This window comes from Balaenoptera acutorostrata, chromosome X (assembly GCF_949987535.1).
Source record: "Balaenoptera acutorostrata chromosome X, mBalAcu1.1, whole genome shotgun sequence".
NCBI classification, from domain to species: Eukaryota; Metazoa; Chordata; class Mammalia; order Artiodactyla; family Balaenopteridae; genus Balaenoptera; species Balaenoptera acutorostrata.
The window spans coordinates 131,375,995-131,400,495 of NC_080085.1; the positions used below are offsets into that span (position 1 = coordinate 131,375,995).

A 24,501-nucleotide genomic window follows, 5' to 3' on the forward strand; every position below is an offset into this window, starting at 1 on the left:
TGTCTAGCCAGACTCCTGGCGAGAGGACGAGATTGGGCATCAGAGCCCACAACCAAGGGCCACAGGGGACCTCCCTGACTCTGCTCCAGGGGAGGGCCCCTGAAGCTGTGCTGCGTTTGGCCCCCTGAGAACCCTGCTCCCTGAGGCCAGAAGCACCCTGAGTGGGGATCCCAGCTTCTCCCCTAAGCCAGGGGTGGGCCGCTGCTGTCCTGGGAGCACCAGCACGGGGAGGGCTTCTCACTGCAGGCCTGCATTCTCCTGGCCAGGGCCCATTGGAAGAGAAGAAGATGCCTGAGCTCTGGTTGTGTAAGGAAAGGTACCCACCTTGTGCTCAATTCCCAACAGCCGGGGCGGGGATGGACAGAACATGCCATCCGGCTGTTTTTCCTTGTTGCTTTTCGTCCACAGTCTTTTTCCCATTCCTAACTTTGGGAGGAACTCATCACTATCAACGGCAGGCATGTGCACAGTCAGCCCTGGATTTCAACCCCAGTCCTGTGGGAAAGTGCAGACCCCAATGCCTACCCTGTGGCCCCGTTTGACAGTCACATGGGGGGACCAAGGGAAAGACCAGTGCACCCAGTAGCTCTTCACTACTCCTTCTCCTTCTGTCTGCACACCGCCCTTCCCCGAATCCCCTCTCACTGCCCTCACTTTCTAATCTTTGCCCTCCTGACTCAAGTGGGCTGGTCCCTTATTGGGGTGCCATGGCTGGGTCACTTGGTGCTGACTACCCCGCAGGGATCCCGTGGGTCCCAGATGGATGGACGGACGGATAGATGGACGTAAAGTAAAGCCCCAGAGTTTGAGCCGTGGGAGGTGCGCAGCCAACACTGCCCCTCCCCTGTCCCCTTGGGGGAGTGCGGTGGGTGGACGGACCACTGTGACCCTGAGCCCTCGAAGCAGCCCAGACTGAAAGCGGAAGTGCCCCGGGGTACGCAGCGAGCCAGGCCAGAACCCCCAAGGGGCGCGCCGGGGCGGGCACGGGCCGTCCCTTCCTCCCGCCGCGCCGCGCATGCTCCGTGCCCCCACCCCACCCCACCCCCGCGCCCCGTTCCCACGCCGCCGCCGCCCCGGCCCCGCCCGTGCCTCGGCCCCGCTCGTCCGCGCTGGACTGACGGACGGCCGCTCAGAACGCGCCTCCCGAGCGGCGCCCAGCTGCGAGGTCGAGACCCAGCCAGGAGCCCCGCCGCCTCCCGGGGGCGCTGCCCCGGAGGGCTTCTCGGAGGCGGCGGCCTTGGCCTCGGGCCTGCCCGGAGGCTGGGGCAGGGGGAGGAGGGAAGGACAGCCCAGAGGCCCGCGAGCCCGCTCTCGGCAGGTGGCCGAGGGACACCCTAGGAGGTGGCGAGCGCGAGCGCGGAGAGCTGCCGGCCGGCCCTCGGGGCCGCCCCCTTCGCCCGCCGGGGAAGGGCAGCCCGTGTTTCCCAGTTTCTCTCCTCTGACTGCGTTTCGCCGCTGATTCTGGGGCTGGCAGGAGAGCATCCCGACGCCAAGCTGCCTGGTAAGTTTGGATTTTGCGCCTCTGCGTGAGGTCGCGGCACTCCTGCCCGGGGGCACCTGGCGAACCGTCCGCAGGCATGGGCCCTGAGGGTGCCCGGACGTGCGCCTGCGGCTCTCAGGGTTGGGGGTTTGTGCCCCTCGGTGGTGTGGAGGGTCGGCGGGGACGAGCACGCCAGGGGAAGGTACAAGAAGAGGAAGCCAGGGGCCGGACGGAAGGACCGCAAGGGCAAGAGCTGAGCTGGCCGAGCGGGAAAGTGTGCGGGGCTGCCATGCAGGGCCAGCTGTGGCAGCCCTCCCGTCCAACAGACAGCTGTGAAGCACGCCTGCGGGCCGGGCTGCGGGCACTGCAGATACATCCTCGGGGCACAAAACCGCAAAGCCCTGCTCGGGGGTACAATTTTAGTGGCAGGACACAGGCAATAAAGAGTAAACGTTTCAAATTAAGAACTACAGAGTACGTTAACCAGTGATAAGTGCCGCGGGGGGAAAATGGAGCAAGGGAAGGGAGGTGAGCGGTGGGGCTGCGAGTTTAAGTAGTGTGGTTAGAAGGCAACATTTCCGAAAAACTTGAAGGAGGTGAGAGAGCATTCTGGGCAGAGGGGACAGCCCGTGCAAAGGCAGGAGTGGCCTGGTGCGTGGCCGGAGCAGGGAGAGAAGAGGGCAAGGTCAGGAGATGGGCACCCCAGGAAGGGCTGGCAGCAGGTGGCCTCTTTCTGTCCGGGTCAGCCTCTGCCCCGGGAAGGGCAGGGCCTGGAGACACGGGTTGCAGAGTTGCTCCTCAGAGGGCTTTGCTTGGCCGGGCAGCAGGGATGGCCCTGGGCTGACCTGGGGCAGCTCCCAGGCTGGATCTCTGCTCCGGGCTGAGGCTGGGCCCCCCACGGCCTGGGGCCTCCGGCCTTTCCACCAGGTGGGTGGCAGGTGACACAGGTCTCAGGGAATGCTGCGTGGGGCCGAGAGGAGGCAGTTGGGGTCTTGAGTTACCAAACACCAGAGGAAGTTGCAGCAGGAAGGAAGAAGCCCAACCCTAGTGGCCCTGCTTATCCCTCCTCGCGGACGAGAAAGCCCCAATTCCTGATCCGGCCTAAGTGGGGTTGATGAATGCCTTTCCTGTTGTTGTTTGTTTGTTTGTTTGTTTTCTGTTTTCTTTTTCTGGGGAAATAGCCCCATCTTGTGGTCTTCCAAAGACATCAACGCTGAAGCCCACTGGCTTCTTCTCCCTCTGGGGGCCACGTCCGTTTCAGGCTCTCCCCGTCCCGCCGCCTGCTCCGCGTATACTCGGCTTTGCTTCGGCTGGGCTCAGTGAGCGGCCTGGGGGTCTGCTCCCCTCCGTGGGGCGGACCGGTGTGGGAGGGGCACCCAGTTACCCTGGCTCCCCGGGCCTTCCCAGCTTCTGGCCCCAAGTGCTGCTATCTGAGGGACCCTCACCTGCGTGCCCGGTGTCCTACTTCAGGGAGATCTGAGCGTCGGGGTCTAGAATCATCCTGCAGCGTCTCCTCCGCTCTGGAGGCCCACCGACGTCAAAGGGTCTCAGGAGAAGCCACTCTCCAGTTCCGCAAGCTCCTTCCATGTCCTTCCTTCCATTCCTGCTTGGGAGTGTCTCCCCGTTACCACCCGGGGGTGATGGGGCATTAGGGTCTGTGAGGACAGGGCTTGTCGTGTCTCTTTCCAGGATTTGAAGTTATGCTGCCTTTGGGGCATTAGGTCTCAAGGATAGACACTGCTGTGTGCGAGCACGTCGCTGGCTGGTGCCTCCGACGCGCCTCGTGGTGCTGACCTTGAGCGCTGGTCTCCGTCTACAGGCGAACCCTGTCCGTGGCGTTTCTCTCGGCAGGCACAGCTCGTTTCTTCTCTCTTGGGGGCTTGCACTGCAGCGTGTCTTGGGATGGGGGATTACAGAATAACGCCGCTTCTTTTCAGCTTTTCTGTATTTTTCAAAATGGATGGTGACCTGGCAGTACAGTCGTGATAGAGAAAAAACAAGCTTGTGATGTGTCTCAAAACAATTTGATGCTAGTCTGAAAACCCTTGCTATTATCAGTATTCTTCCCTCCCCACACCTTTAGCTGGTGCAGGTCCCCCTGTGACTGATGGTGTGTCCCAATGAAACATGTCTGGCCTGTGGACAAAAGAATGACCACTTGACAGCGACACTAAGTATATTTGCAACTTTGTGCAGCCATCACCACCGTCGACCTCCAAAATATTTTTATCACCCCAAAAAGAGACCCTGTCCTCATGTAGCAGTCAATACCCCCCCCGCCACCCAATCCCAGCCCCTGGCACCCAGATTTGCTCTCTGACTCTCTGGATTTACCTAGGACTCTCTGGACATGTCATATGTTTTATAAGATTTAAAGGTTTTTTTTATAGCGAGCCACAGGACAGTGACACTCTGGAGAGATGACAGGCAGAAGGAGGGATGGCTGCCATGAGGGGTGGCACACCTGGGTAGGGGTAGCTAGTGTCCTTGGGGTCCCTGGACAGTGGCCAGTTTGAATGGTTTCACAGGCTCTGGTGCGTAGGAGCTGTCCCTAGTTGTCTGGTACCTGGCCACGGAGTGTGAGACCCCGATAAGGAGGGGTTGGGGCCTGGGTTTAGTGGCCCCAGAGAGAGGGGCTTTGATATGGGAGGTAGGTGGGGTGGGAAACTTCGCAAGCTTAGCAAACTGCTTGTGAAGGCCAAGGAGAAAGAGTTTCTAGTCATAACTTCAAAACTAGGTCAAGAAAGCTCTTGTGAAATATTATATTACATCATATAAATAGAATCATGCAGTATGTGGCCTTTTGTGCCTGTGTCTGGCTTTTTTCACTTAGCATCGTGACACTAGGTTCATCCACATGGTAGCGTGGATCAGCATTTCATCCCTCTTTGTGGCCAAATAGTATTCCATCGTGTGTCTAGACCATGGTTTGCTATCTACTCTTCTGTTGATGGACGTTTGGGTTGCTTCCACCTTTGGGCGATTGTGAATTGTGCTGCAGGTAATTCACATGGGTGGACATTTTTGTGCAAACACTGTTTCCGATTCTTTTGAGCATATACCCAGGAGTGGAATTGCTGGGTCAGGCAATAACTCTGTTTACTTACTGAGGGACCACTACACTATTTTCCCTTTTAATTCTGAACACTGTCAAGCAAACAGACAGGTAGAGAGAATAGTCTAACCAAGCCTGGTACCCACCTCCCAGGGTTAGCAGTGGCCTCCAGCTCCAGCTTGCCTTATTTGCTTGGGTCCCCCCCCACCTCGCGCTCCCTCTCTCTCTCTCTCTCTCTCTCTCTCTCGCTCTCGCTCTCTCTCTTCCTCCCTCCCTCCCTCTCTTTCCTTCTGTCTTTTGTATTTGTTGAAGCACTTTAAAGTCACTTCACATGCCCTTTTCTCCCCAAATGGTGCGATGTGTCTCTTGAAAAGGACATTTTCTTCCATGACCTGGTGCCACTATCCATCCAACACATGGGCAGCAGTGGCCCCACTCTCACCCTCCACTCTCCGCAACGCCTTTGACTCCTCTTTTGTTCACGTCAGCATCTCATCAAAGACTCCCATTGCACTTGGCTGTTGGCCCCTTAAATCTCTTTTCGTCCAGAACAATCTCCCTACCCAGCCTCCTCTTTCCCCGTGACACTGATTTGCAGAGGAGACCAGGGAACAGCCCACCTTCTGGATCGGGCACCCCCCTTGTGGTGCCTTTAACTGGTCCCTCTGTCCCCAGGGTCCTCTGTAAACTGGATGCTGGGTCCCAAGGCTGCATTAGAATCAGGTCAAGCTTTGGCAAGAGCCCTCCTGGGCATCCCCACCAAGGGGACATCCTACTTCTGTCCCACCATTAGGTTCGCTTCCTCTCTTGTGACCAGCAGTAAACGGGGAAGACATCATATGGCCGACCCTTTCCCCTCAGGCTTCACCTAATGGTTTTTGCGTCCATTCGACCTTAAGAGATTCTTTCTCTCTGATTAGTATAAACTTCTCCATCAGACACGCATTCATTTATTTATTCTGGGCCAGTGTTAGCTGACGGCTCATCACAGGTGATAAGGGAATTTGGGGCGATTTAACTTGCCTCGAGGACCCCATCCCTTTGCCCTCTCTCCTGGGGCAAAAGCAGGCTGCGACGCCCACTCCCTCCCTCCCCCCGCCACTGCCTGTCTCCTCCGCTCCTCCGCCCGCGACTCCCATGTTGTGGCCGCCAGTTGGGTGGACATATCCTTGGAGCAAACTTTCTTTTGCCCCACTGTCTTCTGGCATTGAGGGCTGATGTGGAGAAATCTGGTTCTGTCCACTTGGTTGGTGATACGCTCTTCCTGCCTTAGCGTGAGCCCCGGGCAGCCTCACCTTCTGCCCCTCTCACCCCCCACCCGGCTCCAATTTTCAGCACCATGACCGCCCAGCTAGGGCCCATCTCAGGGCCGGGTATGGGCCATGCCATTGGCCAGCTACTCTCTTTATTCACCCCCAGCCCGCAGCTCTCGGCCTGAACGCTACCCCTCCCCCAGCGATGGGGGGCCCTCCCTCTTGCATCCCACTAGCTTGGTCTTTCTCTTTCCTTGAGAGCAAGTCTGTTTGCAGGTGAAGGAGGTATGCGTGTTTGGAGTTTTTCTTGTGGTTGTTTTTTTAAATTTAATTTAATTTAATTTTTTTATACAGCAGGTTCTTATTAGTTCTCTATTTTATACATAGTAGTGTATATATCTCAATCCCAAACTCCCAATTCATCCCACCACCATCACCCTCCCCCTGGAGTTTTTCTTTAAGAACCCCGACCTCAGGGGGCAAGGGGGTGGCAGTGGGGCTTCCAGGGATGGCTAGAAAGTCAGGATTGGGGCGCTGACCACGTGGGAGGAGGGCTGAGAGAGGAAGGAAATGAGAAAAAGGGAAGAAGAAACACACTCCCTTGAAAGCCTGGCTAGGCAGGCCCAGCACGAGGAGACGGAATCCTTGTCTGGTGAAGAGAGGGGACAGAAGCTCAGTTTGAGAAAGTGTTATGGGTTGAATTGTGTCCGCCCCCTAAAAGATATGCTGAAGTCCTATCCCCCAGCAGCTCTGATTGGGACCCTATCTGGACGAGGTCACACTCAGCTCATGGGCTCAGCTCACACCTGGCTCTCTGCACATTAGCGTCTCTGCGCCCCTGCAATGGCAGCCATGCTCCTGATGGCCAGACGCAAGGTGAGTGGGGCTCCCTGACTGTGGGCGGCATCTCCCCCAGCAGCCTCTCTCCGCCGCTTCCTCCTGTCCCATCCTCACAGCTGTTGCCGAGCTCTCCAGGGCCCCACCCCCACCCCATGTTTAGTTGCTGCCAGCTCATCCTGGGGCCCACGGAGATGAATTCCCCTGAAGCCACAGCAATGGGTTGTTTTAGGTGCCAGTATCTTTTGAGGACGTGTCTGTGTACTTCACCAAGACAGAATGGAAGCTTCTGGATCTCAGACAAAGGACGCTCTACAAGCGAGTGATGCTGGAGAACTACCACCACTTGGTGTCACTGGGTAAGGACCTCACACACAGCCAGGCTCCCACCCTGTGTCTGAACTGTTTATTTCTGAGCTTCTTTGCTTGTTGGTTACTGTGAGTCCAAGAATACATGCATTTCCCCATCAGGTCAGTAATCCATTGACGCCCAACTTTTACCTCAATAGCGCAGTGTTTAGCTAAATGGTTTGGGCTTGTAGGTGTTTTAGGTAAATGCGTGGGCCCCCGTCAAACTTATTTTGATATAAAATCATGAGTTAACTAAATCTCTTCTACCCAAAAGATAGATGCAAATTAGCCTTGAATATTTATATACATTAATGTATACTTATTTCATTTTTACCAAGGTTGCCTTTACATTCGTTTCATGTTCTAGGGTTTACAAGCATCTGTTCCTTGCATCAAGCCACAGAGAGCCCAGGACATAGAGGCCCAGGACTTGGAGAAATCGGGAAAGAGCTGGGGAATGCTTCCCCACTGCACCCCTGCCTTTGGGGTTGCAGGGGATCCTTTTGTTCTGTTTCTTCTTTTAGACTCTACAGATTCCACCTCAGTCATCTAACCCCACAGAGGGAGACTAGCTTCTTCCCCTTGGTTGTTTTTGACCCTTATCAGGCAGATCTGGGGTTCCCCAGGGAAGTTGTGGATTCCTCAGTGGAGTCTGGCATAAGGAACAGAGACATCTGCTCTGTTTGATGGTGAAACAGGGGGCTTTGGCTTTCGGGGCACAGGCAGCCCTTCAGCTCTGTCTGCTTCTTGATACTCCCTGGGGCCTTGCTCCAACCCTCTGTTTGTCCTTCAGGGTCTCCACACTGATCCCCCATTTCCCACAAGCCAGCCCGTCCTGCAGGCCAAATAATAACATCATTATCCTCTTGGGCTGAATCACCACCTACTTAAGATTCACCGTGCATGCCTGGCCCCTGTACACTCAGAGCGCCTTGCTTCCTTAGAGGGACTCTGCCGTTTCTCTGGACCTTCCCAGTGGCACTTTCTAGAAAGTTCTTCATTCTCTGTTCCTGAAGATACTAATGCTGGACTGAGTCCAGGAGTGACTAACCTGCTTCCTTTTCATGGACAGGGTTTTCATCCTCCAAGCCTCACCTGGTCTCCCGGCTAGAGCGAGGAGAGGGGCCCTGGGTAGCAGACGTCCACAGGATGGAGACCACCACAGGGATGCAGGCAGGTGAGTGAGGGGCACTTTGTCGGCTTGCCTAAGCCATTGGCAAAGAGCAGCGGCTGATGGAGGGTGGCATGGCCACTTTGGGTGGGACCTTCTCTTTCGTGGCAGATTGAAATCTGTCATGGAGTCCCCTGTCTCACACCAGCTCTGATATTTCTAGCTTGTTGCCGTCTCCTCCCCTCTTGCCCTCCTGTCTGCTGACGGTTATCTTGCTTCTTCTCCCTCGTCCTCAAATCCTGATTCAGCTCTTCTCAGCCTTGGAGTAAGGGTGAGGGTGAAGAACAAACCTAAATAGAGACCCAGGGAGGGGGTGACACTAGTTGGTGCTCTCTGTCTTTACAGGTGACAGGATGAAGAGCAAACCGATAATTTCAAAGCAGAAAAATTGTCCAGAAGAACTCACAGGGGCTGACCTTCAGGGTGGCAACAAGGGCCAGGTAGCCGGGCGGTCAGAGGAAACACTTGAGCACAGACGGAAACATGCTTATTGCCCACAGACAGGTTTCAGCAGGGGTGACCCTCCCAGGGAGAAAGGCCAAGGCAGCTCCCCAGGTGAGGAAAGAGAGATACAGAGAAGTAGCTGCAGAGGTAGACAGGATTTGGTTCTAAGGCAGCAGGGTTCCAAAGGCGCAGAGAAACAGTTCCTGTGTCAGCAGTGTGGGAAATCCTTCAGCCGGAGCTCCAACCTCATCAAGCACCGGATCATCCACAGTGGCGAGAAGCCCTATGAGTGTGGCGAGTGCGGGAAACTCTTCCGGCGCAGCTTCGCGCTCCTGGAGCACCAGCGCATCCACAGCGGTGAGAAGCCCTATGCGTGCGGCGAGTGCGGGAAGACTTTCACGCGCAGCTCCAACCTCATCAAGCACCAGATCATCCACAGTGGTGAGAAGCCCTACGAGTGCGGCGAGTGCGGGAAACTCTTCCGGCGCAGCTTTGCGCTCCTTGAGCACCAGCGCATCCACAGTGGCGAGCGGCCCTACACGTGCAGCGTGTGCAGCAAGGCCTTCAGCAGGAGCTCCAACCTCATCGAGCACCAGCGCACACACAGCGGCGAGAAGCCCTACACGTGCAGCCAGTGCCCGAAAGCCTTCAAGGGCATCTCCCAGCTCATTCACCACCAGCGCATCCACAGTGGGGAGAAGCCATTCGAGTGCAAGGAGTGTGGGAAGGCCTTCCGGGGGCGCTCGGGCCTCAGCCAGCACCGGCGGGTGCACAGCGGTGAGAAGCCCTATGAGTGCAGTGAGTGCGGGAAGACCTTCAGCCGGCGATCCAACCTCTTCAAGCACCAGGTGGTGCACAGCGAGGAGAGACCCTACAAGTGTCAAGACTGCAGGAGGGCATTCCGCAGCGGCTCCGTCCTCCTGGAGCACCGGCGCACCCACAGCAGCCTGCGGCCCGGCGCCTGCAGCCACTGCGGCCAGGCTTCCAAAGGGAAACCGCAGCTCGGCCGGAAGCCGAAAACTCACCGCGGAAGGAAGCTCTCGGAGGGGATCAACTCAGAAAAGGTGCCGGCCTGCCTGGCCCTCTGGAGAGCCACTGCGGAGCCCTGCCCCGAGGACGAGAAACTCCGTCCAGACTCCGCCCACGCCACCGCCCCCAGCGCCTTCTGATGGGGTGCACCGTGGGAGGGATGGCTTTAAAATGAGGCCCACCTTCCCCACCTCATCCCCCTCCCTTTGCTCATTGATGATGCTGCAATTGAAGCACCGAGTGCGCCGCAGGCAGACGGGCCCCTGCGCCCGTGCCGGCTCCTGTGCGGTGCGCACGGACGTGTGTGTGCCGCCAAGGTGCACACACATTTGTATTCCACCCTGGAGCCGCTGAAAGTGCTCTTGCCCCATGTGCCTGGGGCCTGAGTGCTGTGGGTGGGAGGGAGCGGATGCCTTGAATTAGGGAGGAGTGGCCCATCTCCTGTCGTGGGGGCCTTCACTTCACCCAAAGACTTGTTAGCGTTTCCAGGTAGAAGACACGAAAAGCACTTTAATCCTTTAATAGCTTAATAGTGGGAGGGACCTGAGGGCACTCAAAATTTGTGGGCTCCACAGCGAGGCTGTGGCTGGACTGTGACATCACCTAAAATTCATCGAGAAATGGTCTGAAAAAGGACTCAGGCAACTGCACGTGCCCGCGTCGGCAGCCCCTGAAGAGTGGCATCTCCTCGGCGGGAAGGCACAGGACACCCTGCTTCTGGGAGGAGCAGCACCAGACCCCATCTTCTGGGAGCTCGGGGGATTCCGCCGGATGGCTGGCCTGGGCCCTGCGGAGAAGATGAGTCCTGGAGACTCTCGGCTTCTCCGCCCCAAGAGAGGAGCCCTTTGGCTCTGGTCCCTCCCAGCTGCCACCAGCTGCCCTGCTGCCTTTGGTCTCCTCCCCGCACCCTGAGCCCCTGGGCTCACCCCACCTGCTGCCTTCAGACCCTGCCTGCAAAGGCCGCACTGGCCTCTCCGCCCCTTCTCCCCACCCTCAGTGCCTAAATCTCCAAAGTTAGCTGCTCCCCCTGCAGCAGCCGTCCCTTGTGGCTGGTGCCAATCAGGAGGAAAGCGGCCGGGTCAGGAATTTGCACAGAGTGTGCCCAGTAATGGCTCTCTCTCCTCAGCTCTCTTTCACGTGACATCTCTTAAAATATTAGAGGTTCAGTTGCTTTGAATGTTTTTGCCTTCAGGGGTAATGTAAGTCAAAGATAGAGATTTTTGCCATATGGAAGTGTCAGGTAATCACTCCTTAAATAAGAATCTGTCCAACTCTCTGAGAAGGCCTCAGGCAGGAGAGAGGGGGCCGCCCCAGGCCCGACACCAGTTAGTGTGCTGGCCCCTCTTCTCACTCCCCGCCCCCGGCCTTAGCCCCGTAGGGACGGGGTGGACCCTTCAAGTGGCACTTTACTGCAGGCCGTGGGAGACTCTCCAGGGAGACCTCGTGCCGCCTGGGGGGCAGCTGCTGGCAGGTTCCATCCTGTCTGCTCACTCTGTCCCCAGAGCTGGGAGCAGGAGTTCTGCCGCTTGCCGTTCTCAGCCCGGCGTCCCAGTTGGCTCGCCACCTCCTTCCAGCCCCCTTCGCCACCGCCACAGGCTGCCCGAGGGCAGGTGGGTGTGATGGAGGCCCCCCACTGGGCCTTTGAGAAGCGCGCACTTTCCCTGCCAGACAGGGGAGGGCCAGACACCATCAGGAGGGTGTGGGAAAGCCTGGAAATACAGGGCTCCTTCTGCGCATGCCGCTTGGAGCTCCAACTGCTAGGACAACTCCAGAAGTGAGAGAGACAGAGAGAGAGATCGAGGAGTTTTATATAGATAGAGAAGTTTTATCTAGATATCTTAAAATGACTGTACACACCTGTGACTTATGGAAAGTTCCAGAGTTGTAACTTGCTCTTGTCTCATAGCCTCCTTGTGCTCTGCATGTCACGTTGTCTTTGAGCCCAGAGCTTGGCACTTAGTAAATACTTGTGAAATGAGTGTTGCCCCCTTAGCACATTGAACTCAGGTTCTAGGTCACAGTCAGCTCCAGCCTTACCTTGCGGCAGTGGAAAGTATCTGCAACCTTGGGTTTTCCGATAGAAAAAGAAGTATTAGGAGCGGTGTCTTTGGAATCCATGCTAAGGTAGCTGGGAAGCATGTGTTTCTATGAGGTGCACACAATGCTTGCTCAGGCGGCAGGGCCTCGGTAGACCAGTCCCCACGCAGGGCAGGGGACGGCGCCTGAGGCCTTGTGCTTGGGCTCCGGCCTCTTTTTTGTTCAACCGGGGCTGCCCAGGATTGGGGCAACAATTGCTACGTGACAGGCCCCGGTAAGAGCGTAGATCCGTGCGCACTGCCGTCCATTTCCATCGCTCTAGGAAGTGAACAGCTTCGCTCTCATGGGCCAGCCAGCAACCAACTTTTAATAAAGAAGAGTTGTATCTCCCCAGCATAGCATCATCGCATTGGTTCTACTGGATAAGCTAACTCGATTTTTAACATGAGTGCCTTTTTTTCACCTTGGACCCACCCAGAGATGACTAGATACTGGGGGCGGGGGTCGTGATGTCCAGTGTTTTCAACAGAAAGTGGACTTGCCGAGAAAGATGCCAGGCACCTGCACTCCGGTCTCAGAGTGCCCTGAAAGGCTCCAAGGTCTCCAAATGCTTACCCAGATACATGACATTTATAATAGCAATGCATCTTTGGTTTGTCAATTCTCCATCTAACCTCACTCCTGATCATTAGATGTTCACTCTGATGCAGTTTTGAGTATCATTTTCTTTTAGATGTGGTCATCAATCAGATGTGCAACAGAAACTGAACGGGTGTCGCGTGGAATCAGCCAGAGAGTGTCTGGAGAGGATGCTTACCTTTTTCCCTCTACAGTGCCTTGAAATCTGGCTCCCACCAGGCAGGGTGGGGGACTGCGATGGTGGCCCGCACTTGCTTTCTGACGACGACTGGAGTATAAAAGCTGAGACTCTTGGGGGATGTCCTGTCTGCTTTCCAGGCACCCCCCCCCCCCACCACAACGTCCCTTCACACTTCTGGACTGGGCTTCCGCTCCAGAGATGAACTTGCAAGACACTGGACCAGCCCATAGCACATCATTTGCCCTTTGAAACTTTGGACACTTTTCAAGAGCTGTTTAAGTGCCGTGGCAGTATCTTCACGTAACTGGTAAACTGTCCCAACTGAATTCATTTACTTTGGGTGCAGACAAATAAAGAAGGTCTGGGTGTTGGCCTTGAACGGCACCCTCTGGTGGAGACGGCATCTACTGCGGTTTGAAGTAACGGCTAGCAGTTGGGTGAAAGGTCTCAGGAAAGGCCGCTGACCTAGACGTGGGGGGAAGCTGAGAGAGCGTGTCTGGGCGCCCCTTGGCCCCTGCAAAGGGAAGGCGGGAACCCTTGAAGTGGAGCTGCACGGGGACCAAGGGCAGCCACCCTGAAACAGCATGGATGGTGTCTTAGAACCTTTGCTTAGATTGCCTGCAAGACTTGCTCTGCTTTGTGAAGCTGCCAGGACCCCGCCTCTTCACTCCCTTCCTCAGCGGTGGGACACAGTGGCTTTCAGTTGGGGCTGCTAAGTCTATGCCTGGTTAGGTAGCGAGGGGTGACACGCCGTCTCTGGAGGTCAGGGTAGGACTAAGTAGCAGGCGAACTCCCAGGACAGGAAGCAGAGGTCGAGGGGCTTCCAGTGGGTAAAGCACAGGGAGCGTGCGGTGCTTTCAGGAACCCTAGAAGGGCAGAGGGCTTTCTGTAGGGCAGTCATAGGGTAAAAGGTCATTAGAACCAGAAGGCAGAGAGCCAGGGATGCCAGGTGAAGAAGTTTGGTCTCTAGCTGGTTCCTGAGGAGGAGCAATTTTTTTTTAAAACATGAAAGAATTATTCTAAGATCAAGGAGGAGAAAAGTTGACGCAGATGGTAACTGCTGGAGTGTGTGAATTTACACATGGATGACCACCAAGTATAGACAGTAGAGTCATCTAGACAGTTCTGACGCTCATTGGGTGTTCACCTATGGGAATGAATGGCAGCAGCCCACCACTCATGATGCTTTGACATGAGCAGCCTCAAGTAGCACTTTGGGGAACTCCCACTTGCCCTGGGAGTTATGACAAATATCTGGAAAACTTAGATGGTTTTCTCTTATGCTAGCCTCAGTGTGTGCATGACTTCACAACACAGGGGCCCTCCAGGATTTGAAGGTTGCTGATTCTTCATCTTTCTTGACAGCCTTATAGACGTATAATTGGTGTACAAGAAACTGCACATATTTAAATTGTACAATTGGATGAGTTTTGACGGCTTTCCACCTGTAAAACCATCACAGCAATGAAGACAGTAAACATACGCCCATCACCCTACAAAGTTGCCTTGTCCCCCGGGTGCTCCCTCCTTCCTGCCCCTTCCTCCCCCCGACCCCGTCCCCACAACCACTGCCATTTCTACCAGTACACATTAGTTTGCCTTTTCTACAATTCTGTGTAAATGGAGTCATGCAGTATGCACTCTTCTTGCCTGGCCTCTTAGTATAATGATTTTGAAGTTCATCCAGGTTGTTGTGTGTATATCAATCCTTCGTTTTTTATTGCTGAGTACTATTCCATTGTGTGGATGGACCACAATGCCTGTTGATGGACATTTGGGTTGTTTCCAGGTTTTGGCCTTCACAAATAAAGCTGCTGTGAACATTTGTGTGCAAGTTTTTGTGTGGACAGATGTTTTCCTTTCTCTTGGGTGTGTAGCTAGGAGTGGAATTGCTGGGTCACGTGGTAACTCTATGTTCAACTGTTTTCCAAAGCAGTCGCATCACGCTACCTTCGCACCAGCAGCGTATGAGGGTCCAATTTTCCATGTCGTCCCCAACACTTGTTTTTGTCCGTCTTTTTGATTCTAGGCCTCCTGGTGGGTGTGAAGTGGTATCACGTTGTGGTTTTGATTTGCATTTCCCTGATGACTAATGATGTTGGGCACCTTTTAGCGACCTTGTCAGCCACACTCATATCTTCCTGGGCGATGTGTCTGTTCAAATCTTTCGCCTCCTCCTGTGTGTCTGTGTCTCCTCTCCTGTCTCCTGTAAGGATATCTGTCATTGGATTTGGGACCCACCCAGCTAATCCAGGAGGACCTCATCTCAGGATTTGTCATATATCTGCAGAGACCCTTTCTCCAAATAAGGTCACATTCACGGAGTCCAGGGATTAGGACATGGAGGCCCCCATTTAGAGACAGGAACATTCTGAAGCCCAGGGAGCTGGGGGAGGGATGGGGGCAGTGTGCAGGGGCAGCGTGTAGGGTCAGAGGCCATGACGAGAAGAGGACATGCCAAGCATCTAGGCCAGGGTTCCAAGTAGCAGGAGCTGTATCATAGCTGACGCTCACTGCCCAGCTGCTGTGTGCCCAGCCCTAGGTGCGATCCATCCTCCTGGCACCACTGTACTGTTCCCATTTTACAGAGGAGGAAACTGAGGTTGACCTGTGAGGTAATTCTTCCGATCACAGAGTTGGGGAACAGGGTGGGTAGGGGCAGGGCCCAGCACCCAGGCTCTCCCACGGCAAAATCTGCTCACATCAACAAGAGCCGAGGCTCCCTCCCGACTGCTGGGTCCCTCTCATCACCACCGTGCGGCCCGGGCCAGGGTAGGCACATGTGAGGGGAAAGGTTGATTCCTTGCTTTTTCTCCTCTTTCTCCACGAGCAGGATTTCCAGGTTCTCTACCTGACGTGCCCTGGCGGGCAGGTGAGATGCTCCATGTGCCGGGGTCGGGGAGTGAGCGAGCAGAGAGGCTTCGAGCTGTCAGCAGGAGAACCGGTCACAGAGTCTGTGCTCGGCCTCACCCCTGATCTCCAAGCTTCCAGCTTTCCAGCCTCCTCCTGCCTCCTTCCGCCTGGCCCGCTGGCCCGTCCTCCCCAGCCGCCGTCACCAGCCATCCTTCTGCGGGGCTGGGCCTCGGGGGCCGCCCGGTCCTCGTGCCCGCACTCCCCGCGGGCTCTTCGTCACGTGGTCTCCAGCCTGGAGCAGCTAAACAACCAGCCGCGCCCTGCCCCTCACCCCGCCCCACACCTCTGCCGACACGGATGGGGTCCGCTGACCACTTTGCGTGACAGCCCCGCGCTAGGCCTTTCTGGAGACGCCCCATCCCGTCCCGGGAAGGCTTACTGCAGGCTTGCCGAGAGCACTCCTTTCCCCAGAGCCCCAGTTGTGCTAAGCTTGGTGACCGGGAGAAGCGACAATCCACCGTGGGCCTTTGAGAGGCCACGCGCCGAGTGTGCTCAGGACGCCGAGCCCTTCGTCAAGCAGGGAGCCGCCCTCGTGAGGGAGAGGCCACGCACCTCATCAGACTTCCGAGTGTGCCCGGAGAGGCGGGTCCGGTGGGGCAGCACCTGAGGATCCCCAGGGCAGCCGAGGGGGGACGTTGTGCAGCCTTCAGCCGGAGCTCCCCCGCCACCGGCCCAACGAGTCCACAGGCTGGAGGCCTCCGAGGGCCTGAGGGCCGGCGCGGGGCTGCAGGAGCCCTGCAGGCCAAGACTGGCAGTGGAGAGACTGGCAAAGCTGCAGCCGAGCTGCTGGAAGGAAACCTTTCTCACCTCCCTTTCTTTAGAGCACTTAGGTGAGCCACCTCCCCCTTCGTGAATCAGGGAGATGATTTACATACATCACAAATGGCCATTTGAGATGTATGTACATGTTTGTGAACCTAAATAAGCCTCCTGCCGGCCTTACAGGCCAGGAAGGCTCTTCTTCAGAGCCCCGGAACCATCTCCTTGAAATGCAGACGTTCAGGAAGGAACCCTAGCTCCCCGCCAGGCCAAGAGGAAGCTGTCATTGTCCTGAGGATAAAGGCGATTCACCAGCACAGAGGGCCACCCTGATTACCAGGAGAACTTGCCCTGAACTAGGACGGGCGATCTTGGGAAGTACCGCCTGGCTGGATAAAAGGCTGAGGTTTCCTTCTGGCCTTGCGATCTCATGAGCAGCGGTCTGAGATGGGCATGGCAGGCAGTTGGCTTTAATGCTTATTCAGTAGTGAAGCTGTTTGCTTTCTTTTCCACTTTCGTGGAGAGGACTCTGTGTGGGCAGGGTCCACGGGGAGGGGGCCTAAGTGGGAGGACGTGGATCTGAGGTCTGGGGCGAGGACCGATGCCAGGCAGAGCTGGGCCCACGGAGCTGCAGGGCCCCACCCTCCCCTCCTGGCCTCCCTGGGACCGTGGTGACTGTCACATCTCACCCCTCGTCTACACAGTGGGTGGGCTCGCCAAGCTCCAAACCAGACTGGGTGCCTGAGGCCCAGGCATTGCCAAGCGAACATTCCTGAAATCCCAGGAAAACAAGAACCTCTTAGAAGCTTCCGAACAGAAGGAACCAGACACAGCAGAAATGGATTGTCGACTGAAAAAAAACCCCAAAAAACCCACAACCTAAAAGTTGAGAATTATGTTTTATTTGGGGGCATAACTGAGGACTATAGCCCGGGAGACAGGCCTTCAGAGAGCTCTGAGGAACTGCTCCGAAGAGGTAAAGGAGGAGCCACGATATACAGGAAGTTTCGCTTTAAAAAACAAACCAACAAAAAACATGTAGTCAAACATCAAAAGATTACTGCGAATCACAAAAACCATCTCAAGTTAACGAATTTCGTGCTTTTCTATGTATGGGGAGGTTCAGGAGCCTGGGCTCACTGAAATCATCCCCTTGATAGGCACCTTAACTATCTAGGGTCAGTATCCTGTTCTTCTCCATCCTGAATTCCCCTCAGGACACTCCGTCGGGAGGGGGGCAACTCTGGAAGCTGGAATCTGGAGACCTGTGCAGGCCAGGGGCGCTGCAGCCAGTGGGGCCTGTTCCCAGCCACAGCCACTCACCCAGCAGGGAAAGGAGAGTGAGGGCGCAGAAACTGCCTAGCACAGCACACAGGGCAGAGGCCTCAGGAAAGAAGAGGAGATGAAGGAATCAGTGGTGGGCGGTCACTTTGCAAAGTGTGCGGGTCCATCTCCACGGATGAGTTCATTGTGCTGGAGGGTTTCTGGGTCAGGTTGGCTAGGCTAGGGTTCTCAGTGTTCAGTCAAACATCCGTCTAGATGTCACTGTGAAGGGATTTTTTAGGTGAGATTAACAGGGAAGTCAGTAGACTTGGAGCAAAGCAGATCGCTCTCCATAATGTGGGCGGGCTGCGTGCAATTGGCTGAAGGTCTTATGACAAAATACTGAGGTCATCCGAAGAGGAAGGGATTCTGCCTCCAGATGGCCTTTGGACCACAACTGCATAAGCCAATTCCATGCACACACACACACACACACACACGCACACACACACACACGCACATCTATAGATGTCCTACTGGCCCTGTTTCTCAAGACCTCAGCATGTGACCTTCTTTGCAGACCAGGATTCACAGAGGTGGTCAAGTACAGAAGAGGTCAGTCAGGTGGGCCCTAATCCAATAGGACTGGGCCTTTATAAAAAAGGGAAATTTCTTTCCGATTTGTGGTACTTTGTTACAACTGCCCTAGAAAACTAATGAAGCCCCCCCAAAAAAATCTTAAGCAACACACCCTCAGACCATTATCCAAAACAATTAGAAATACACAATAAAAATGACCACAAAGTCTCAACAACTTGGAAATTGAGACAAACTCTACTATGCAAGCAGTAGATGGGTGAGGAAATGAAAACTGAAATTAGAAAGCATCTCCTAACGCAAAGCAAAGACGAACATTTAATGGCAAACCTATGGGACGCAGGAAAATCTCATTCAGGGCAAAACTGCAGCCTTTGAGCGCCTTAGTTATTCGAGATGGAAGCTCACAAAGGAGGTTAGTGTTTCTCTTAAGAAATTAGGAAAAAAAGACCAAAAAGTGACCCAAAAGAAGATAGACAGATGGGATTCATAAAGATACAAGCTGAAGTGCTGTGCACACGGTGCCTCACGGCCTGCGGGCCCCCCGAGGAAACACGTCTCCAGGCTGCTCCAGGCTTCTGCATGGCCTGGTCCAGATTCTGTCCTCGTCACCTTGTCCCTCTGCCTGGATCGTCCTGTTTTCAATCAGGTATGCTCTTGATCACAGCTTCGTCCCCACTGGCAGACACGGCTGTGGTGCTTCCCGACGAGGGCCAGGTGGCCGGCCAGGGCGAGCTGGAGCGGTGGAGTTGACTCTTTGGGTCTGGCCCTGACGTGCAGCATAGTCACTGTGAGTCCCCTCGAAGCGCTGGGTCTCAAGAGCTCGGTCTACTGCACAGCCACGTTCGGCAGTGTGCATGCACGAGGTCCCTCCCACCATTCACCGGCCCAGGGACCCGAGGTGGCGATGACTAGAGCTGCCGTGAGCAGAGGTGTTCGAGTCTTTGTGTGGACGCATGAATGCATTTCTCTTGGGTAAATAGATACCCAGGAGTGGAATCATTGGGTCATTATGGTAGGTGCATGTTTAACATCTTAAGGCCCAGCCAAACTGCTTTCCTAAGGGTCTGTCCCGTCTCCCATCCCCACCAGCAGTGCCTGAGACTTCCGGTTCTTCCCCATCCTCGCCAGCACTCAGTATGGTCAGTCATTTGTATTTTAGCCATTCCAATAGATGTTAAAAGTTGGGGAATTTTGAGAGTTGATTGTTAAACACTGCCATTATTAAAAATTAAATTGTATAACCTTTCATTTAAATTGTATTAAAAAACCAAGGAGATACTCAAAATTCATCATGTCTTATTTCCCCCCTCGTACCCATGTCACAGCGCACCACCCAGAATCTCTTCTCAACCACACGTCCCATGACGTCACATGAGTAGCCTGAACGTGGCCTGGTGGGAGTATTTACCCCACAGGAATCAGCACAGCCTACAAACCAGGGCTTCATCTGTTATTGTTCAGTTGATTGTGTAGACTTGAGTCTGTAGTAATTACATTGTGAATAGCAAAAAAAAAAAAAAAAAGAAAGAAAGAAAGAAAAGAAAAAAGGAAAAACTTCCAATATCAAAAACTACTATCCAGTTCGGCAGAGATTTTGCTCATGTCACCAACGAACATGCGAGGTTCCGACACACACCTTTGTTGTTTCAGTTTTGTCTTAGTGAGATCAGTGAAAATACCAACCAATGTTTATGTGGCAACCGCACTCAGCCATCAGTTGCAACCGTGGGTCAGGTACAGATACAACAGTTTGTCAAGTCAACTGAAGGGATTTTGGTGAGAATCAACTGGCCATATGGAATTTAGAAACAGTGTATCGTATATTTTATTGTATATTTTATATAAATTGTAGATTTTATTTGTAAATTGTGTGCTTGCATCCTTTATGTCAGTACAGTTTATAATAAACTTACATATGTCTGGATGTATCTGGATGTATCTGTGCGCATGTGTATAGAGACAGACACAGAGAGACAGACAGATAAATACATCCCACACACGCATGCGCATGCACACACACACACATAAATAGGCTTACATTTACTTGTCACCATGTATCAGCACGTCACAGCTTTCAGACAGCAGGGGGGCAGGTCCCAGCCTGTCTCCTCGGCACAGAAGGCACACGGCTTGGCCTGGCCAGTCCGAGCACGGGCTTGGGGAGGGCACCTGAGACCAGGCCGCCATGAGGCCAGGAGAGCGGGGACTGGTGAGGGAGTAGCACCTGGGCCCTCAAAAGGTGAGAAGGCACAAAACCCGAGACCACAGCAGCAGTGGCCACAGATCAGGCCTTCGACCCACCCATTCGGGCCTGGAGGGGCCCTCTTGGCCTCAACCGGTCATTGAGTCGGTGGCCGGGAGCCTGCCCAGTCAGATAAAGGAAGCCGGCCCTGCCGGGGCACCAGGGGATCTGAGGGGCCCTGGCCGCCTGCATCCTCACGGCGCCCCTCTCTCACGGCTCCACCTGCCATGGGCTCCTGGACCAAGGCCCCGCCCTGGCCCTCTCCCGGGTGGGTGCTCTCCTGGGGCAGGGGGCAGTGCACAAACCACACTCCCAAACTGTTCCCCGTGGATCTTTCCCTTATGGCGCACCCGCCCCACCCCTGCCAGCCTGTGTCCTGGCCACACCAGTCTGCCACCTTGCACACTGCAGTGGCTCTAGTCACTCTGACCCACTTAGTGTTCCCGGACAGCCCGGCTGGCTCAAAGCTCAAGGCTTTGCTCGTGTGAGTCACTCCTGGGCATGGCCGCCCCTCCCACCCCCCGCCCCTTCTCACCTGCTCTCTGTGTCCTGGACAGCCCACCCCTGCCTTGCCCCGTCCTTTGGTGACACAGGTGGGGCCCCAGAGGCAGGTTAGCCGGCTCCCCAGCCGAGGCGGCTGCCAAGAAGCTGACCTCGCACAGAGCAGCCTCGCGGCCCTCCTCAGGCTGTGCCACGAGGGACCCGGGGCCCAGAACGGGCTCCTTCCAAGCTGTCGCCCTCAATGCGCCAGCCAGCCACCTCTCCTACGCGCTCTGGGTCACCTGCAGTGCGGGGCAGCCTGGAGCCCCCGTGGTACCCAGCCCTCATGCTTGACGTGTGCATTTCAGGCCCTTCCCCAGCACGTCCGCCCTCCCCCCGGACCTACCGTATCATTTCACCCTGCTGCCACTCGCAGAGCCGGGACGGGGGCTCCAGGAAAGGAAGGAGTGGGGCTTTGCCCCCGGAGGCCGGGGCTGCAGCTCCCTCTTCCCTCTGTCTCCTCGACACCGATTCGGGCCACACTGATGTGCCTTAGGTCCTGCTTGCTGATTTCCTAGGTCTCTGGGGTGACAAGGCAGGGAAGGGGTGATCATCGATGGCACAGTAGGAGACCAGCCAGGGCAGAGGCCCGTGGCTTGAGGTCCACAGCCCCAGCCTGTCGGCCCCTTGGACCAGGCTGTGAGCACCGACAGCTCCCCGACCAGGCTCACCGCAGAGATAGACCACCAGGGGGCAGCCCCGGGGTGCTCTGCTCGTGCCCCTGGCCTGGCTCCCTCTTGGCCCACTCCGGGCAGGGTGTAGGGAGGAGAGCAAGCGACAGCCAGCCGGTAAGCAGTTGTCAATGTTTATTGAAAGACGGGGTGGAGGGTGGGCGCCAGCGGCAGCAACCTCCACCGGAGCACGGGCCGGGGGAGGGCCGGGAGAAGGCTCTAGGGCTGCGGGGCAGGTTAGGCCAGGGCCAGGGGAAAGCCTGGCAGGTGCACAGGCCTGCCAGGAGGGGCAGCAAGGCACTGGCCCGGGTCCAGCTCCAGGCCACACGGCCCGGCCGAACGGTGGAGGCTGGCACTGCCCTGCTGCAGGGAGTGGGCCTCGTCACCCTGGGCAGCAGCGTTACCGAGCCCCTGGCTCAGGCCTTGAGACTCGAGCCGTCGGGCGGCACGTACATGGGCTCGACACGGGCCCAGCTAAGGGCATGCTCGTCAGCCCAGGCGAGCAGCTCGGCGGCGCGGTGCAGGAAGACCATGAGCCGGGTATGCACGTGGCCCTCGGCTCCGCCTGGAAGTAGCGGCGGAAGAGGCTGCCCAGGCTGTAACCCTTGCCGCCCTGGGCCCGGGTGCCATGGCTGTGGGCACGGTCCAGGCCCCGCGGCGCCGGCAGCGTATCCAGGCAGCTCCGTGCACGGCAGGGGGAAGTCATAATCGAAGCCGTTGTGGGTCACGAGGCACAAGGGGCCCTCCTGGTGGCTCAGGAAGGCCTGCGGCGTCTGCACCACAGCACCGTCAAAGCCGGCCTTCTGGCACCTGGCCAGGCCCTCACTCGGGCCGGTGATCTCGCTGGCCTTGGCAGTGAAGGGGCGCTCCGGGCTCGTGCAGAGCGTGAGCTTGTCCGGGACCTGGGGCAGCACCGGGGCGTCAGACTCATCGCGCTCGGGGTTCTCCAGCGAGGAGCGGTGGACGGCAAACAGGGAAATCTCGGCGATCTCGGGGTCCACACTGGGGAGCCCAGTGGCTTCCAGGTCCAAGAGGACGAAGGTCTCAGCCCGGGGTCCCTTGGACATGGTGATGCTTTCACAGGGACAGTGAAGCCTACAGCTGCCCAAACAAGAGGCACAAAACCTGAGGGCCAAAGAGATGGGGTTGCCTGGAGTTGGCCACCCACAGCTGTGCCCATGGCCAAGGTTCCAACCCTTCTGGGTTCACTTCCTGCCACTTCCCAAGCTGGGACCCAGAGACCAGGACCTGCTACTTCTGTCCAGGATGAGGCGTCCTAGGGGGCTTGTCACCCCATCCATTGTGTCCTTCAGTCCCTCCCCGACCATCCCCACTACTACCACCTAGTAAACAGCATAAGGAAGGCCTGATGTGCCCAGACCCCAGCCCGGAGGTCTCTGCCTCTTGCCTCCAGTATACGGACAGGAAGAGTATGCCAGGTCCATGTCACTGGGGACTTGGGGAGGTGCAGCCCAAGACGGTATGGTCACTGACACACAGTGGCCGGGAGCCGCAGGCACAGCACCCCAGGTACGCACCCCTGGGGTCGGCTGCCCGGACGCGCACAAGTGGGCACCTGAGAAAGCCCTCACGGGGATCCCCAGCCTCCCTGGCTTGGCCTGTGCCCTGGCACGCGGGTGCTGGCCCCAACCCGGCCCCCCGCCTGTCTCCGGGCCGCCGGCAGCTGCCATGCTGGCTTACCGGGAGGGGGCGCTGCTCGGCTTCTGGGCTGTTGGGCACCTGTCTCCACGCAGGCTGCTCCGAGCGGCCTTTAATCTGTGGCCACGGCTCACCCCCAGCCGCCTGTTGGGCAACCAGGAGGCCTGAGGCTGCAGGACCTGTGCAGCCGGCTCGCGGCCCCCTCGCTCGCCCACAGCCCCTGGGACACACGCCCCGCGTTTACAGATCGGAAATCCGGCTCCTGGGCCGCAGGCGGGCTCCCAACGACAAGCGAGCAGCGCAGCCAGGCCGAAGGAACGTGTTGTTACAGGCGCGAGGAGGAAGCCCGAGCCCTCCGCCCAGCCCTGCCTCCCAGTCTGACTTAGGTTCAACACCCAGCCCCAGGCTGGGGCATCTCCCTCAGGGGCATCTCCAAGGCACAGCTCCCCCGGCCACCGGGGAGCCGGCCGCCCCTCGTGAAGCTGAAGTGGGCTGTAAGGGCAGGCCTTGGTGCGGGCTCGCCCTCCACCAGCAATGGGATATAACGACCCAGAACTTCTCAGGAGCCTTTAGCGGAGGCTGCCAGGGAAGGAGCAAGGGAAAAAGGCAGGCGGAGCAGCCCTCCACCGAGCCCTGTGAGCGCGGGGGCGGGGGCGGCCCGGAGGCACCCACATCCCCAGCCCCTCAGGTCCCAGGCTCGGGGCCTTCCCAGCCCGAATGGCTCAGTCAAGGGTGAAGGGCACAGTCAGCGCAGGAGGGGAATGGGAAGGCCCTCCGTGATCCAGGAAGCGGGTGACATCATCCCCAGGACCTCCTCCCGGGGCAGGACATGCCAGCACTTGGCCGTGGGCACTCACAGGCCCAGTCTCCTGCCGCAGGTCCTCCAGAGGCCCCTGGTCTGTAGAGCTGTCAGTGAACCTGGACTGTGGCGCCCGGGGGCCTGCCCGCCCTCCCACCTCCCGCGGCAGCCATCTGGGGGATGCCCCAGGCAGGCTGGGGACCAGGCCCGGGGGCTCCGGCAGCCCAGGCGGGAGGGGGCGCGGCGCCCAGGCCCTGGAGCCTCCTTGTCTGCAGCAGCCACAGGGGCCTTGGGGAAACGAAGGTGCGGATGCAGCGGCAGGAGAGCGTGGGCACAAGCGAGGCGGCCGACCAAGCGCTGAGGGAGGCCCCACCCCTCCGCCTGACGCCGGGCTGAGGGAGGCGGGGCCCCACGAGCTGTGCCCGCTCCCGCGCCGGAAGGGAGGGAGGTGGCTGTGAAGGGCGCCCCGCTCACGGAGATACAGAGAACAGCTTCCTGGCCAGCCAGCCAGGCCACCGGCAGAAATCCCCCAGGCCAGTGCCGGGTGACCTGGGGAGGAAGGAGGCAGCACCCGCTCC

General features: G+C 57.0%; 2 protein-coding genes across 6 annotated transcripts; one reads left to right on the forward strand and one right to left on the reverse strand.

The window, feature by feature from the left end:
• Window positions 1-1,139: 1,139 nt before the first annotated feature.
• ZFP92 (ZFP92 zinc finger protein) lies at window positions 1,140-14,300 on the forward strand. Of its 5 annotated transcripts, none has more exons than XM_057538458.1 (5): window positions 1,140-1,501; window positions 6,534-6,664; window positions 6,858-6,984; window positions 8,049-8,153; window positions 8,493-14,300. In XM_057538458.1, exons 2-5 carry the CDS (start codon window positions 6,632-6,634, stop codon window positions 9,758-9,760), a joined length of 1,533 nt encoding a protein of 510 aa, XP_057394441.1. In that variant the 5' UTR covers window positions 1,140-1,501; window positions 6,534-6,631; the 3' UTR covers window positions 9,761-14,300. The 5 variants fall into 5 exon arrangements, with proteins under 5 accessions (XP_057394441.1, XP_057394442.1, XP_057394443.1 ...); XM_057538459.1 differs by having other exon boundaries at window positions 6,537-6,664; XM_057538460.1 differs by having other exon boundaries at window positions 6,614-6,664.
• Window positions 14,301-21,253: 6,953 nt separating this feature from the next.
• Window positions 21,254-23,664, reverse strand: TREX2 (three prime repair exonuclease 2). Its single transcript, XM_057538063.1, is given in 5 exon segments — window positions 21,254-21,316; window positions 21,466-22,021; window positions 22,024-22,145; window positions 22,147-22,590; window positions 23,167-23,664. Coding segments are annotated over 3 exon segments (648 nt in total). The 5' UTR covers window positions 22,533-22,590; window positions 23,167-23,664; the 3' UTR covers window positions 21,254-21,316; window positions 21,466-21,881.
• Between the last annotated feature and the right edge of the window lie 837 nt (window positions 23,665-24,501).